General features: G+C 40.4%; 2 protein-coding genes across 6 annotated transcripts; one reads left to right on the forward strand and one right to left on the reverse strand.

The window, feature by feature from the left end:
* The first annotated feature begins 228 nt into the window (after window positions 1–228).
* hmga1a (high mobility group AT-hook 1a) lies at window positions 229–8,384 on the forward strand. Of its 5 annotated transcripts, none has more exons than XM_063463611.1 (5): window positions 229–344; window positions 1,368–1,486; window positions 2,373–2,453; window positions 3,495–3,551; window positions 4,415–8,382. In XM_063463611.1, exons 2-5 carry the CDS (start codon window positions 1,388–1,390, stop codon window positions 4,472–4,474), a joined length of 297 nt encoding a protein of 98 aa, XP_063319681.1. In that variant the 5' UTR covers window positions 229–344; window positions 1,368–1,387; the 3' UTR covers window positions 4,475–8,382. The 5 variants fall into 5 exon arrangements, with proteins under 5 accessions (XP_063319681.1, XP_063319680.1, XP_063319684.1 ...); XM_063463610.1 differs by lacking the exon at window positions 229–344 and adding an exon at window positions 483–605 and having other exon boundaries at window positions 4,415–8,370; XM_063463614.1 differs by lacking the exon at window positions 229–344 and adding an exon at window positions 483–605 and having other exon boundaries at window positions 1,368–1,471; window positions 4,415–5,858.
* smim29 (small integral membrane protein 29) lies at window positions 5,968–11,779 on the reverse strand. The gene is made up of 5 exons (XM_063463609.1): window positions 11,678–11,779; window positions 10,908–11,207; window positions 10,725–10,750; window positions 10,503–10,608; window positions 5,968–9,233 (listed from the first exon to the last, which is right to left on the reverse strand). Exons 2-5 carry the CDS (start codon window positions 11,013–11,015, stop codon window positions 9,165–9,167), a joined length of 309 nt encoding a protein of 102 aa, XP_063319679.1. The 5' UTR covers window positions 11,016–11,207; window positions 11,678–11,779; the 3' UTR covers window positions 5,968–9,164.
* Between the last annotated feature and the right edge of the window lie 3,980 nt (window positions 11,780–15,759).

The raw sequence follows: 15,759 nt of genomic DNA on the forward strand, positions 1-15,759 counted from the left end.
GGTTAAGTTAATGTACTATGAGACAATATAAATACAGTAAGTAGTCATTCTTTCCTTGGTTCCTAAAAGTATATCCCGCAACTTAAAAATATGTTTTTATATTTTGTGATTGAACCTGGAGAATTAAAGGGATCCGTAAGTGGGTGGGGGGTTGGGCTGCTAGTAGTACTGTTGGTGGCCCACTTATATCTCCGCCCTCCAATGTTCCAGCTCCCATGAGGGCGGCTCTTTAAATTGCCCCAAAACTCCTCCTGGCTGGCGCCTTTTTCCTTTATCTGTAGGAGACAAGACGAGCACGTGCGCTATTTATAGGACGTCGTTGGAGTAAACTTCTCATCCTGCTGGTAATTTTTATTATTTAAAAATAAATCATTAAAAAAAATATATATATATATATATATATTGACCCGCTCTCATTTTAATTCATAACTGTTTTTAAAGCGGCATGAGCTGGGATTTTAAAGGGGCGGGCTGTGTGTTGTCTGACGAATAAAAGCTGTAGCCTATAGATCAGAGCGAGGCTTTTTAGCCGGGTACAACCAGCTAGGCTTAAAGGAAACATTTCGTCTTAAATATAGAGCAGAGGTTGCTACCGAGCGATAAAGGTGAGTGCACAAGAAAAAGACGTCGAAAGGCAAGCTAAAGTTTGCAAGCTACAACCGCCTAAATGCATTTTTACAGAGAGGGATCTCCGGCGAGAGGACGCTGCATGCTTTAGATGTGAAGCCGTCTTTTGTTGCTCCGGCCCGGGCTCTCGTTCCCGCAAATGAGCTCTGTTTGCATTTTCTATAGCACTCAAAAAAATGGGTGCCGCCATGCAGGCTAGGGCTTTACCCTGCAAATCCAGACGAGCACACACTAGCCATTGTGTGTATGTGCATGTGTGTCGGCGGCGGAGGAGGAGGAGGGGGGATATCTCTTCGTCGCCCCGGCGTGCAGACATGCTGCGAGTCTCATGCGCAGGCCCGATTGTTGGCTACAACAACTACAGCAAACGGGCCTCTAAACATGGTCGTGGAGGCAGGGGAGCGCCGGGTTCAGTAGTATTTTGCAGGTTTGCTCGGCTTCCGATCGCTTACCGAGTCCCGGCTGTACCTTGCAAGCCAGTTTGATCCCAATCCAGTGTTTGTGTGGCACTGTCGGCTGTGTAATGGAGCACGGTTGTGACAGAAATAGACCTGGAAATAAGCGCGGATTAATTGAGTTAAACGCGTTACCGGTGTGTGGGTAGGCCGCCCCCCTTTTTTTTTTTTTGTTTTTTTGTTTGCTGTTGCGGTCACTGAGTTTAATAGCCCGTGTATTTTTCTGTGTGTGAACTCGACGCCTCCCCTTGCTGCAAGAGTGACCGGTGTGATTTATGTCTTTAGGTCTGAAAAGCTACGCAAACATGAGCGACAAGGGGACAGTCTCACCGAAAGAGAAGGAAGCCACAGAAAAGAGAGGGCGTGGAAGACCCCGTAAGCAGCCGCAGGTAAAAACCTCTGACGTAAGTAGTCCCATTCTGTTCTTCTATTTATTGGAGAAAGTGTGCTGTTGTATTTTCATTATTATTATTATTATTGCATCCCAGAAATTACAATAAGGATGTATTTAATATTTTTAAAAAGATGGGAGCAGATTTTTTTTTAAAACCCTTTAACTCAGCTGATGCTCAGGTAGATATTATTGCAGCTGAGCTTCTCATGCATATCCCTCAATGAAATTAAGACTCCTGAAATGGCTGCAGCATGCCCTTGTGACCATTTGCCCCTTCCTTATCACTGTAAGGGAAGAACAACAAACTTGCCACATGTCTCACTGGTTTGTAAGCAACCTGTAACTTAAAGCCTTTAAACCAGATTTAACCCCCTACGACCCACCTCTGCTCCCCATGTAATGGATGACATAGCAGAGTCGAAGCGCACAGTGGCTCATATACCTGTCACTCAGCCCGCTGTGTTTTTACTATTGAATTGCTCGGTTGCTATGAGCTGTGGTTGTAAACACAGCAGAAATGCAACAGGAGGCGCGTCAGCCATGACGAAGCTTACAACCACACATGAATAAGATAACTCACCTCGAGCTGAATGTACCTTGCTTTTTTGCATGTGACGGTAATCCCCTAAGTGCTTACTGTTGCATATTTCCCTTAATGAGACATCTGTTATTTGTGAACTTGTATCTGCTGGACCATGGCAACCTTTTTAGCATTTAATGCACATAAGTTGCACTGTCTTTACCTCAGAGAGCTTTGTTTTGTTTTTTGTATGTTTATATTTTGATTTGAAAACCTTGATCTTGCAATATAAGCCAGATTTTTAAGAGCTTATGTTCCTAAAATATTGTCCAGATGTTTTATACTACCCTAACTTTGTCTTGATTGTGATTGCCAGGAACCAAGTGGGTCCCCTACTCCAAAGAGGCCCAGAGGACGGCCGAAGGGCAGCAAAAACAAGACAACCGGCAAGGGCAAAGTAAGTCAATGCAGTCTGCAGACGTGTTTTCACATAGTGACAGATAGTGAGTTCGACAGCAACGAGCGCACATCCTGATCCGGAATATCTGCAATTCCAAGATGGGCAGTCGGCGTCAGCGTGGCATTTGTTGTAAATTTGTTTCTTGCAAGTGCTTTGTCTTTTTCTCCAAACCCCTGATTCCTTTTGGTTGATGAACATTTTAACGGTAGCTAACCTCATCCTTGTAAAAGGATGTCCTGCTGTTACTTGAGATATATTTGTTGGCTGTAATCTGGCTGCTTCCCCCTCGTGGTGTCAGAAATAGCTTGGCTAGGGTTCCCCATTGTAAAGACCTTGGTTTACTGCCTCACACTTTCTTTTTCTTTTTTTTTTTTTTTGTTGGTGATGCTCACCCTCTACTTCCTGTCCTCCAGCTTCCTGCAGCTTGTCATGCAAAGTGTGGTGCAGGTGCAGAGGCCGCAAGACTGTTTCCAAGCTGACACTAAGCACCCCTCCGCCCCCACCCAGCACACAGTCCTAGTTCTTCTCTGCCTGTCGTTACCATAGCAACAACTGATTTTTCTCCCCCGCCCCAACCCTCCGGCTCTCCCTGCGCTCGGGCTTCACTGCTATGTATGGGAAAGGCGGAGGGAGAGGAAGTCGCGCATACATGTTTTGATATAGGTTTAGCAGCGAGGGCCGAGCTGCAGAGGGTTTGTGTCTCCGCTCAGTTTCACCAGCTGTCTCTGAGCCTCAGACCAGGTGGCCAGCGAACTGGAGTGCCCTGTGTGCAGTTCCTGTCGGCCTTCCAGATAATAGCCAATGAACCCAATGCCCCCTTTCCATCTGTCTCGTTTTAGAGGCCTTACTGCCATCTACAGGCAGCTAGATGCAGAGCTCTAGGAAATATTGTTTACACCATTGCTTTTTGTGGCCCACCCCCAAAAAAAAAAACCTCAAAACTTTTAGCACATCAGCAGGTCAGTGACCTTGAGGATCACAACAAAATGTTAGAGCCCACTTGGAACCCTCTTGACCTTGTTCCGTTTTCTCTCACAGAAGGCAACGGCAGCCCCATCTGCAGGGGGAAAACGCAGGGGAAGACCGAAGAAGGAGGTAAGAGCCCATGGACAAACAAGTGTTCACATCAGTTAAGCTGTTCCTCTCCCAATTGAATTATGATCGGTATGACTGCCTGCAGGGTGAAATTGCATTTTCCTAATTCCCTTGCCTGCCTTGTTCCTCAGTCATTTTTTTTTTTTTTTTGCTCATTGGCTATTTTGGGGTCTTGTGTTCATTCAGAGTTGCATGGTCAACCACTCTTTACTGATTAGTTTTAAAATGGCAAATGTCTTTAAAGGTTTTCTGTTTTGTTTTTGTTTTTTTGTTTTTTTTAACCAGATGTTGACAGCAGGATATTTACTTTTAGGAGCTTCAAAATGAGCCCCCCAACTACATACAGCCGGTCAAAGCAGCATGTTTTAATCTAGGAGAAACTGCGGTCTTGTAGTAACATTGTGTCATGTGCATGAGTGGTTAGGGCGTACTCGTCTGGATTGCATTAGTCACAGAAAGGAATGACCCACAGTTACCCTCCTAACTAGGCTCCTCATTTTTATGAATGGACATCTTGGGCAGCAGTAAGTGTGAGCAGGAAAGGCAAGAGGGCAAAAAGCAGGATGCCTCATTGTGACTCACCGCTGTGTGTATGAATCACTTTTCACTACAGATGGCTCACTCTTCCCTTGGGTGTTCTTCATGCCACAGTGGTTTATCAAAGAGATTTATAATAACATTTAGTCTTTTTCTTGTTGGTACTTGGGGGTTATTAAAGTAAAAACAGTTGCGTTGAGGCATGAATCACAGGCAGCTATTGTCGTTGAACACTGATGGTGCTTTGGGCATTTTCCTTGTGGGTGTGGTCAAGGCATAACTTAACAGCCCCCCTTCTTTTTTTCTTTTTTTTTTCTCCCCTGCAGGAAAAGGAAGAAAAAGCATCCCAGGAATCATCTGAGGAGGAAGAGGAAGAGGACCAGTAATTCACAACGCATGCTACCTCACTCAACATACTGACTTACTGTTAACCAGAACTGGGCTGTATCTCCAACGCCAGTGCCACCACATGACCACTGTTCACGACAAAGCCCCCTTTTGCCAAAGGAGGGTTAACACAGTACATATATCATGCAACAGCACTGGATAGAACGATGGACTTGCTCAAGCATAGATCTAAGAATTACATGAAAGGTAACAGCCAGTTTCTCTACATGTCATGTTATTACAAGTCTTTTATACTGGACAAAAAGGTGTTCTCCAAGGAGCCTGGACATTTCCTCCTTTTCCTTTTTTTTCCTCCCCCCTAAAGATGGTTTGTAGGATGTTTTCTCTGCTTAATGTTACTTATTTGTTGTACCCGCATCTGAGATGGTAGGGCATATAGATTTTTCTCCGTGTTTTGTACTGGACAAAGGTGAATTTTACCTATACTTGCTTTTTTCTTTTTTTTTCCTTTTCAGAGTTTTTCTTTTTTGGTTTTGAGTGTTTGTGTGAAGTGGTTAACCTATCCTTTGCATTGTATTCTAGATGGAGTTGAGCTTCAGCATTTAGGATGAGAATAGGTAACTGATGGTAGAAGTATCTTTTCCTAATCTGCATAACTGACTTCACCCACCCAATCAGAGGAGAACCATCTTTAGCCCTCTTCCTGTAGGACAGTTTAGATTTTAGTGATGCTTCTCAGACTTCCTTCTCAGTTCTCTGCGTATAGTGGAGAGATGTAAAAGTGTATCATTAGTCATCAGACTCGATCTGACTTACTGTTTGTTTTGTTTTTTGTTCCTTCGGGTTACATACATTTTAAAACACGTGTGCTGCTTCTCATGTTATAATAAAACTCTTTCGTATGTGTTTTTTAAGGTTGGCAGAGTTCTAGGCTTAAAGTCATCAGTGTCGTTTCTTCAGGGAGCTTTTACAAATGCTGTTACATTGGCGTCTTTGTCCTCACATGGTCCTCAGTTTTCCAAGCCCTCACTCAATCACTCATAAGGCAAACTGCAATTGGTCAGACAAGGAGTTTGATTGTAACACAGGATAGTTGGTGGCACTACTATCCAACAGGGCTGTATTATTATTATTATATTTTTTTTTTTTTTTTTTTTTTTCCCCTCATTCCATCTAGATCTCACTGCTTCGCCTAGCTTGGTCCTCCTGTCATCACTTAGTATGGTAATAATAAAAAGAACTTTTTCCTTAGTCTTTTGAAGATGTGTGTTGTATGCCGTCTGCTATGGTTAAAGAAAACTTTTGTGTATTTCTAAGTGTCAGGGAACCCACAGTCACAGTCCACTTAACTGGGTTTTTCCACACACCTAAGCTGCTACAACCTCAGTTACGAAACCCGGAAAACTGCAAACAGGCAAGACAATGCCTGGAATTTCATACCTCACTCAAACGGCTTATTTTACCATTTATTGCAACTGGTTTTCTTTTTTTTTTTCTTTTTAAATGTAACCTCTGGCATGAGTTGACAATGTTTGTATTTTTTTTTTTCCTCTCCTGACTGTAATGAGAGATCCAAGAGGTCGAGCATGTGATTGTGTGACGACACCAACACTTCTTGGCTCATTCATAACCGGAGCTTGCAGACAGGTTTTTTTTTTTGTTTTGTTTTTTTGAGTAAATGTGTGAAGCAAGTCAGGGAGACCTGTCAGCTTGACGACTGTGTTCGCTGACTGTGGTAGATTAGCAAGTGTGTTTTTATCCTTAAGAAAAATTCTTCTGGTGCACTGAAATGTTAGTTCAGATTTTCATGGACAAATGTTTGTGATGGACTGGGCGCTTTTTCCATGTTCCGTTGGCCACCGTGTGTCTACCACTGCCACACGTAGCCATCCTCACCATACTCGTACAACGGTCATTTCATGTCCTCTATCAACTTCCTCCTAGTCTCGATATCATGTCATTTTACATAGTAACGTCAGTCATCCGTTGATTTATATACTGTAAACTCAATAGGATGGGATCATTCTTTTTAATGTACACGTATATAAATGTACAATGTCTATATTTCTATGGTGCCCTACAACAATTTGTATCAGAAAATGGTCAATAAAGAGAATTTTCTTTGTCACTTGTTCATATTATTGCACTCTGCTGTGCAGCTCATGCAGGCTACAATGATGCATTGCAACTATCTACAAAAGTAAATAATTACATTTCCAGTGTCTCAAATACCTTACCAAGTCTCTTGAACCAATGGATGTACGGTCTGAAAGGAGAAAGATTGTAACAATGTTCCCAAAATTACATTTGCATCAGTCCATCTCATCAAACATCACCTGAATGCACAGCCTTTCATGCAAAGTTTTCCAGAGGGGTGTACTACAAAGTGAGATTTAAGAGTTAGCCAAGTTTCTTCTGCAGATACTATACCACATAACCAAGAATCTCTATCAACCAATAAAATTAATTTCACTTCATTAGGTGATGGGACAGTAACCTTTATATTTAAATCAATCCAAAGTTTCAGAGCTCTAATGTGCGGTCGTCATGTTAGAAATAAGCAGTCGCACTGAGAGTGCACCACCGCTTGATAACGTCTACAGCTGCTGGGCTCATAGGGATCAATTCTGTGTAGAAGATCAGTCACATGATGAAACGCCACTTTTATGTGAGCACTCGCAGAAGCTGAAGCAGAAAACCTGCCTTAACAGTTGAAAAACACCATTACCCATTTTATCTGACAGGGGTTTTAGGTTTTGTCAAGAAAGCCTTGCAATGTTGAACTTCATAGTAGAACCCCTCTGGTGTGTCACCTGTGCAAATCTAAGTCAACAGTGGATACAATTTTAAAGATGAATGGCTCATTTCATAAAATTCTTCACAAAAGCTGAAAAACTCTAGACAATGCATAGAATAGAAACACAATTAGGCTGATACTTAAGCACCTCTGGGTATAATAACTAGTTGGCCATCCCAAGTTTGCAGAGCTGGGTTCTCAAAGTTTAGGGAGCCACTGTAAGTGGACTAGCCAGGAAAAATCCACACTTTAAAGTGGCTGTTCAGCAAATAGTGCTTCATGTTGGCATTTGCTTTTTTGTGTGTGTTTTGCTGGGCTTTAACAATTACTGAGGTGGATATTACATCGCCTTACACCATCTGTATTTGTCAGTGTTAATAAGATTCATTCATCTATGATAACTACAGCTAAATGTGTTGTAATTTAATAGAAATGCTCCTACATCTTTTTGTGCACCGCTATGACAGACCACCAAATGGTAAGCAAAACTTTGAGAACCACAGCTGTAGAGGGTCAGGGTGGGGCTGGAGCCCAACCCACGGAGAGGTAGGGCACTCCCTGGACAGGTGGAAGCAAGGACTAGCGCTGAGACAACCAGCAACAGTCACACCCAGAGCCAGCCCTGGAGTGTGGATTTTCTTCTGACACTGTGGATAAAGCACAGTGGGAAAACAAATGCCACACAGAAAGGTTTAAACCCAGAACTTTCTTGCTTGTTATGCACCACCATGCCGCCCACACTTTTAGATGTCATAACTGATAACATGATATGTTTGAGCATTACATGCTCAGTACAATACATTAGCTGTTGGACTGAGTAATGTTTCCCCCATCTGAGGGCAGTTAAACAGTTCAATTGTTCTTAGTTTACATTCACAAATGCAAGGCAAAAAAGGAACCGGGGAGGTTATGACTCGTAAAGAAAAAAAGAGCAAGACTTCCTGAGTGCTTAAAACAGTCAGACTTATGGCATTCATCTGAACAGATTCTTCAGCTGGAGGTAAATTTGTTGGTGCCATGCCTTGTAGACAGGAAATATTTTGAGAGCTAGTCAGAGCTCATTTTAGGGATGAGAGTTTGGTGTTATTTACTTCCACTATCTGGCTTTTCATGCCATTGATAAGAGTCACAGGATTTGGCTAAACCACAAAAAGATGTGAATCTCCAGGCATTCTTTAAGCAAAGTAAAACTAAAGCAAGCTGTTCAATCATTTCACTGAAAATGAAACTGAAATCAAATTTAGCAGCTTGATCTTAGCTGCTAATTTTATTTTTCAGCAATATGAGGCTTTCATGTTTAAAACTCTTTCTGAGAGTTTTGCAACAATGTAACTGTTGAACGCTACACTAGTCATTTTATCAGAGGATGATTTGTTTTTCTAATGCACTGCACACAACTCGTTTAAAATCACCAGTGCAGGCAATGATCACAATTCCTCTCGCAGCAGGACTGCTGATTTTTAAAGGGTACAGCACATTCGTGCCACGAAGAGCACAGCTAGTACGAATGCTCACTGCAACCCACAGGAACATAACAGCTTGCCACACGTCGCCCACAACAACATAGCAAATGTAAACAACAGATTAAAAATCTACAGGTACCTGTACCTTTGAAACTTTGAGTCATGTCACTGAATTTTTCAATAAAAACAGGTTTAAATAAATAATTTCAAATAAATAATCTTAAGGTACCGAGACTGTTAGGCACACAGTATTGGCATCAGAAGTTCAAAGTCAAAGTGTACATAAAAGAGAACACAGGAAAATGCTCATCGTCACCGATGTGCTCAGAGATGACAGTAAAAGGAAGCAAATAAAAGCAAAGAAGTATTGTACACGATTGTTTGTACATCACGATAAAAATTACTGATCTCTGTGGTTGCAGGTTTGTCGTCACACCCCACAGTGCTCAATGTCAGGGTTTACCAACATCATGCATTGACGTCTTTGGTCAGAAGAGGGTGTTGCTGTTGATAACTTGACGCCCAACTTTGTACAATCTAAAGGGAAAAAAAAAAAGAAAAGCATAAAGCTTAACAAAGTTATTTGAAAGAGCAAAAACGTTTACTCAAGTGTGAAATTTCTTCTCATGAGAGGACCTGAAAACCTGCTTTGAACTGAACAAAAGTTTCGCACTCAAACCAAATTATACCAAGCTATGATGATTTGACAGTAGTCTCAGTTTCATATAACGAAATTATAAAATTCCTGTATGTCAAACTTCCACCATCGTTTCAATACAGCGGAGGTAAACCAAGCTCGATTCATGTAGTAAAAGCCCGATGTCTTTCCGAAACCGCACAACCGTGGAATATCTTCCATAACAGGACTTTCAGAGTTAACTGAAATTTAATTTGCTCTCCCTGTATTGGATTAAAGACAACAAGGATAAAAATTTATCGCTAAAACGCAGGCAGACAAAACCTGAACTTTTTCCATGGCTACCTATCATAAGGAGTATGTGACTTTTTTTTTTTGTAATTTGGTCAAACTGACCCATTAAGGGCTTTTTCAAGCACTGCTCACATTTGTCCCTTTCCCATCTATACAACCCCACCTTGACTTGACAAATAAGAAGTAAAACTTTTTGACAAACTTTTTGGACAAAGTGAACATCGCCATCTAGTGAGCCTCAGGATTCAGTGCACGACTCAGCTCAAAATAAAGTGCTTTTTACTGGCAGACTGAGAAAAATGAGAAGGATTGTCATTTTGTTTTCTGAAAAATAAGCTGATGTTAAAATTCTATGTTGGGAAAAGACATGCATACTTGTCAGGGGAAAAAAAAAAAAGACTATAAAAGGATTTTTCAGATATTACTAAACCAGAAAGGCAGATTGTTTAATTTATATGGAGCAGATTTCAGGTCAGATATTAGTAACTATGAGTCATTTGACCACCATATTCCCATAAAATTACAACTGGCTAAACTCGTTCTACTACTAATACTAAAACTATCATCCTTTCTACTCTACTTCTATCTATAACTGAATGCAATAGAGGAACTGACCAATCAGTTGAGGAACTGGTGCACGCTAAAGAAAATTTCGCAACCAATATAATTAGACAGTATACCAAACAGTATTAAGAGAATGTTTTCACTCTGCCTTTCTTAGAAAATGTGGTTGTGCAACTTTTAAAATATGCTTGGCACAAGAATCCATGTCTTCCAATGGGAGCAATACTGAAAGAGTCACATAAAAATGGCAAGCTTTACCACTTGCACTTCCAAGTAAAGAACACTAAACTGTAAAAACTGATGTGCCTTACCCTTGTGTCCTCTTCTCTCCACAACATTTCTTGTTCAGCTTCATTAATCTCCTCTGAAGGATCGTACGTGTACACTGGTAATAGCTGATGACGCAGTCTGTCAACTCTGAGGGACCAAGAAAAAAAAACATTATTGATTCAGTGAAGGTATAAAGTTAAAAAAAAAAAAAAAAAAAAAAAAAAACCTGTTCAATGATGTTGATGGATAAATTTTAATCCTACCTCCTTTTCCTACGAATATACATTATCTGAAATGGACAAAATGAAAGATGTTACATCCGCTGTGTGTATGGGTGGATCTCAATTCACACTTGACTTTTAAGTTAATAAGATGTAGGACTGCTTCATAACACAATGGCTCAACTTGACATAGATCATCCTATGCCATGTGTTCCAACCACTTACCACAGCTGCAATTATCCCAGCAAAGGTTATGAGGAAAAATGGCACCAGCACATAGCTGACAGCCACATTCCCATCTATGGTGGCAGGGGACTGAGTAGTACTGTTCATTGTAAATGTTAAGTGATAAGGGGACACAGGGGGCTGCTTGTGCAAGGCCTTTACGAGCAGCAGACACCCTCCCTGTTGCAGTCACTGTGCAGCGGATCACTCCTCAAGCTGCCCCCTTGTTGTTTCTGCCTCATCCTCGTCGCTCATGTGACTTCCACATGGTATCACTGACCTCCCTAATCAGCTACAAATCTGAGGACACGGGGAAAGGAAAGAATTTGCACGGTTAGCCAAAGAAACTGTGAGTTCACACAATGGCAGATGAGTTACTTGGAAAAACAAAAAACATGCAGTAAACTCGTTGTGGTAAATGAAATGGACGTTTCAAACAGTGGGCCAATTACACACAACATAAACACTGAATGTCTTGTTAGCAAGCCACTATTCCCCTGCTCAGTATTCTGTGCGTTTGCCAAAGTGCCAATTAACTAAGGCAGGCAGTGTTCCCTGTTCTAGTCAATCAGGCTAAAATATAATTTAACACTCGTTTCATTAACTTCCCCGCGTCTATGGAGCTGTTAGAGACCCAGCCGAAGGTACCCACCGTTAGCTGCACCGTTACACTATAGGTTGTACAGCGATACAAACGAGACTGGGCTGATTTCTTACACGCCAAAGCGATCTTTTTAAAATTCCGACATAACTGAATAAACCGTACTCACTGTGTGTTGTGCATAGCCTCTCTTTTCAGTTAATGCTGTGTTGTGCTTCGCAGAAGCTTCACTTCCGCTAGCAGCAGCAGGTCCAGGCAGGCAGAATCCTTCACAATAAAAGCGTATTGATGACGTCAGAAATCACGTCTCAAAAATGTTCCTCATTATCAGCTTTTTTAAAATCCGTTTGGGGTTTTTTCTTCTTGGTAGAGTGTCAGCTAGTTGCTGGAAACATTCCTCATAGATTTTGGTTCACATAGATGATATGAATCTCTGGTTCAACCACATCCCAAAGGTGCTCTATTGGATTGAGATCTGATGACTGTGGAGGCCATTTGAGTGCACTGAACTCACTGTCATGTTCAAGAAACCAGTTTAAGATAAAATTAGCCTTGTGCCATGATGTGTTTTCCTGCTGGTACTAGGCATCTGAAGTTGGGTACGCTGTCCACATAAAAGTTAGGCAACAGTAGTCACTTAGGCTGTGGTGTTTAAACGATGCTCAGTGAGTCATAACACCTGCCAGTATATCACCCACAAGACTGCTTTAATTCTTTTAAGTCATTTACACCAAATTTAGATCCAACCGCTTGAATGTCAAAGCTGATACTGAGACTCATCAGGACCAAACAACAATTTTTTTATTCTTCCAATTTTGTGAGCCTTGGTTTTCTTTTCTTAGCTGACAGAACTAGCACCTACTGTGGTCTTCTGTTCAGTATGTTAGTCAGAGATGCTCTTTTGTGTGCCCTGGCTGTAAAAAGCAGTTATTTGAGTGGTTCTCCTCTGACCTCTGGCATCAACAAGAAATTATCGCCTGTGTTTTGCCAGATTGCTATTGTTCTGCAGGATGTAAGTGATTTTTGTTTTGTTTTTTTGTTTTTGTTTTTTACTTTAAAGGTTGTAACCATTTTAAAAATGTGCACTCATATGGACTCTCCTCATGAGCAAGAGAAGAGGCAAGATGGCTGTATTACTTCTATCCATCCATCCATTCTCTTCCACTTATCCTTATCAGGGTCATGGGGGGCAGGAACATATCCCAGCTACCACAGGGCAAGAGTCAGGGTGCGCCCTGGACAGATCGCCAGTCTATTGCAACACAGTATTAGTATTAGCACTATATTACTTAATGAGCTATTATGCTCCACACATAATATTTATGTGTGGCAGTAAGCTAATTATTAAACTATAGCTGCATAAAATGAGTGAAACCTTTCAAATTTTCACATTCTGTTCACATTGCCTCTATCAAAATATAAAGAAAGTAAGTAGATGAAGTCTTATTAATAGTTTATCATTCTTATTCTAGACCACTAAAGCTGGTTTAAGAAATGTATTAATCTACATCAGTGTTATCTTACACTGATTAATAATGAGTGAAATGATACATTTAGTGTGCAGGGATATCATATGTTAGCTTTGTGTACTTTTGTGTAACATTTCATATTGCATAACTGGAAGTGCCTTTTCTTTGACCCTCGCCTGTGGGATTAGTGGCAGTACCGCAGTAAATTATCTTATGCAATGATACTGCTCTGTTTGGTGGCTTCTCCTCTTTACATGCCCTTCTCAGCAGGCTGACACATTGTGAAACCTTGGTGCATTTAAAGATGCATATGATTAAGCAGTGCCCTATAAATAATGTTGTTCAAATATACTCAGTATTTCCCCTCAGAGTCAGAATGATGCACAAACAAGAAGGAAGGAAGCCCATAAATCATCACCTACACTAGCGGCTGTAAGCCTTGGTGTCTACACTGTGATTCCTCCTGTGCTCTGAGGCTGCAGTTTCATTGTTTACAGAGGATAAATATACACTTTCATGTTTACATTTAGACAACCATGACACATGACACAAGCCAGTGCAATACTGACTGCTGTCTGCCTATATTCCACGAAGGTCTGATATGCAGTCTTAAACATGTTACTCATACAGGCACGTTTGATTGTAGAATTGTTGATGGGCTTTATATGGCACCCTGTAATGAATGAACAGGCTAGGATTTCATTTGGGATAATCCTCTTCTTAAAGCATTTCCTTCATCAGCTTTTCACAGGCATTCCAATCAGCAGCCTCTGTGCAGCTTTCTTGATCAGCTACATTTTAAGGAAAAAACAAGGATTCAAGTGACATCATTTAAAATAACATGCACTAAGTAAGTAAGTAGCTTTCTGGCAAGCGAACATATTTGACAGCCTCTTGTTTTCTCTCCCTAATAGGGAAAAATGACAGTACCTCATCTATGGCTCAATACCTTTTTCACACTAGAACTCCACTGGTTTCTAAAAGAGAACAGAATCTACGGAGGCATCTGTTTATCAGATTTAATTCTGTAATATTTTGAATAACTTTGGATAAATGTTTGATTTGTGTTAAAGCAGTAAAGTAAAAGAGATTGTGCTATGATGTGATATGATTAATATATCCTTTGTAATAAGGAGGTACTTTTGCGGTAATATGGTGAATCTCTGAATGTCCTTAAAAGCTTTAAATATATCCTCATTCAGTCAAGGGTAAACACTGAGCACTTCCTGAATAAATTATGCATTTGATTTCAAAAGCACAACAATTCTAAATTGGGAATTTCAACTGTACCTCTATTTAACATGGCCATGTTTGCTGCTTTATTACCTGGAGAAACTTTGGACTGGTCTAAATCAAAATCCACAAACTTATCAGAGTTTTTAAAGATAATTTGCATCATATAGATTAACTATTATTTATCATTTAACAGTTTCTACAATTATTATTACAATTAAATAGAACCTCAAAATGAAAAACAACAAATAAATTTAACATATTACATCATGTCATTCTTTAAGCCAAAATGCAGAAGCTGTGTGGGGAAGAATTTTGGCCCATTCTTCTTTGAAACATTGCTTCATTTCATTGATGTTTTCAGGCATTTGTTTATGCACAGCTCTCTTGAGATTCTGCCACAGCATTTCAGTCGGGTTGAGATCTGGACTTTGACTGGACCATTGCACCTTGACTCTTTTTTTCTTTTTCAGACATTCTGTAATATATTTCCTTTTGTGCTTGGGATCATTGTCCTGTTGCATGACCCATTTGAGGCCAAACTTTAGCTATCAGACAGTTAGCTTCACATTTAACTCTAGAATACTTTGGTAAACATAGGAGTTCATGTTCTCTGAGTACAAAACAAGCCCAAATCATCACCCCTCCACTGCTGTGCTTGACAATTGGTACAATATGTTGTTAATATTCAGCTTTTTGCCAAATATGGCACAATGCATTATGGCCAAACATCTCCACTTTGGCTTCGTCTGTTCAAAGGATGCTGTGCCAGAAGTCTTGTGGTTTGTTCAAATACAACAAAACGAAGCTGTGCTGACTTGAAACTGTTCAGTGTTTTCCTCTTGTTTCTCACTGTACAATGATGGACTTCAGATGTTTCCAAATGGCCTCATGACCCTGTCCAAACGGAAATGCATCAACAATTGTTTCTTTAAGAACATTGGTGTTATCTTTCCTCATTGGTGTTGTGTTGAAAACACCTGAACACTTCTTTTTTTCACAGGGATACTCACACTTGCCGAGGATCAGTTGATCAAGTGCATCTGTTTTGACCTGGATGCTTTATGGCCTCTTAATTTCCATGGAAACAGTGAGAGTCTACTTAGCTTTTGTGTTATGCATTATGTTTTATAGCTTTACTTTATAAATAAATAAATTATATCTCTATATATCTATATGCATATAGATAGATAGATAGATAGATAGATAGATAGATAGATAGATAGATAGATAGATAGATAGATAGATAGATAGATAGATAGATAGATAGATAGATAGATAGATAGATAGATAGATAGATAGATAGATAGATAGATTCAAAGGGTATTTCATGGTCAGGTTGGGCAATTCCTTCATTATGTCATTATCATTTAAGTAGGTAAAAGGCCTGGAGTTGATTTGAGGTGTGGTGCTGTCATTTGGAAAATTTTGCTGTGGATAGACAACATGTGGTCAAAGGAGCTCTTCGTGCAGGTGAAACAAACCATCTTTAAGCTCCGTAAACAGAAAAAAAGTCAACCAAGAACTTGCTACAATATTTGGAGTGGAA

This window comes from Pelmatolapia mariae, linkage group LG20 (genome assembly GCF_036321145.2).
Source record: "Pelmatolapia mariae isolate MD_Pm_ZW linkage group LG20, Pm_UMD_F_2, whole genome shotgun sequence".
NCBI classification, from domain to species: Eukaryota; Metazoa; Chordata; class Actinopteri; order Cichliformes; family Cichlidae; genus Pelmatolapia; species Pelmatolapia mariae.

Coding starts and splice junctions, on each gene's coding strand:
- hmga1a (XM_063463611.1), top strand. CDS start 1,388: ATGAGCGACAAGGGGACAGTCTCACCGAAAGAGAAGGAAGCCACAGAA. Junction 1,487..2,372: donor CGCAGGTAAAAACCTCTGAC/GTAAGTAGTCCC, acceptor TGTGATTGCCAG/GAACCAAGTGGGTCCCCTAC. Junction 3,552..4,414: donor GGGGAAGACCGAAGAAGGAG/GTAAGAGCCCAT, acceptor TCTCCCCTGCAG/GAAAAGGAAGAAAAAGCATC.
- smim29 (XM_063463609.1), bottom strand. CDS start 11,015: ATGAACAGTACTACTCAGTCCCCTGCCACCATAGATGGGAATGTGGCT. Junction 10,751..10,907: donor CTGGGATAATTGCAGCTGTG/GTAAGTGGTTGG, acceptor TGTCCATTTCAG/ATAATGTATATTCGTAGGAA. Junction 9,234..10,502: donor GGAGAGAAGAGGACACAAGG/GTAAGGCACATC, acceptor TTTTCCCTTTAG/ATTGTACAAAGTTGGGCGTC.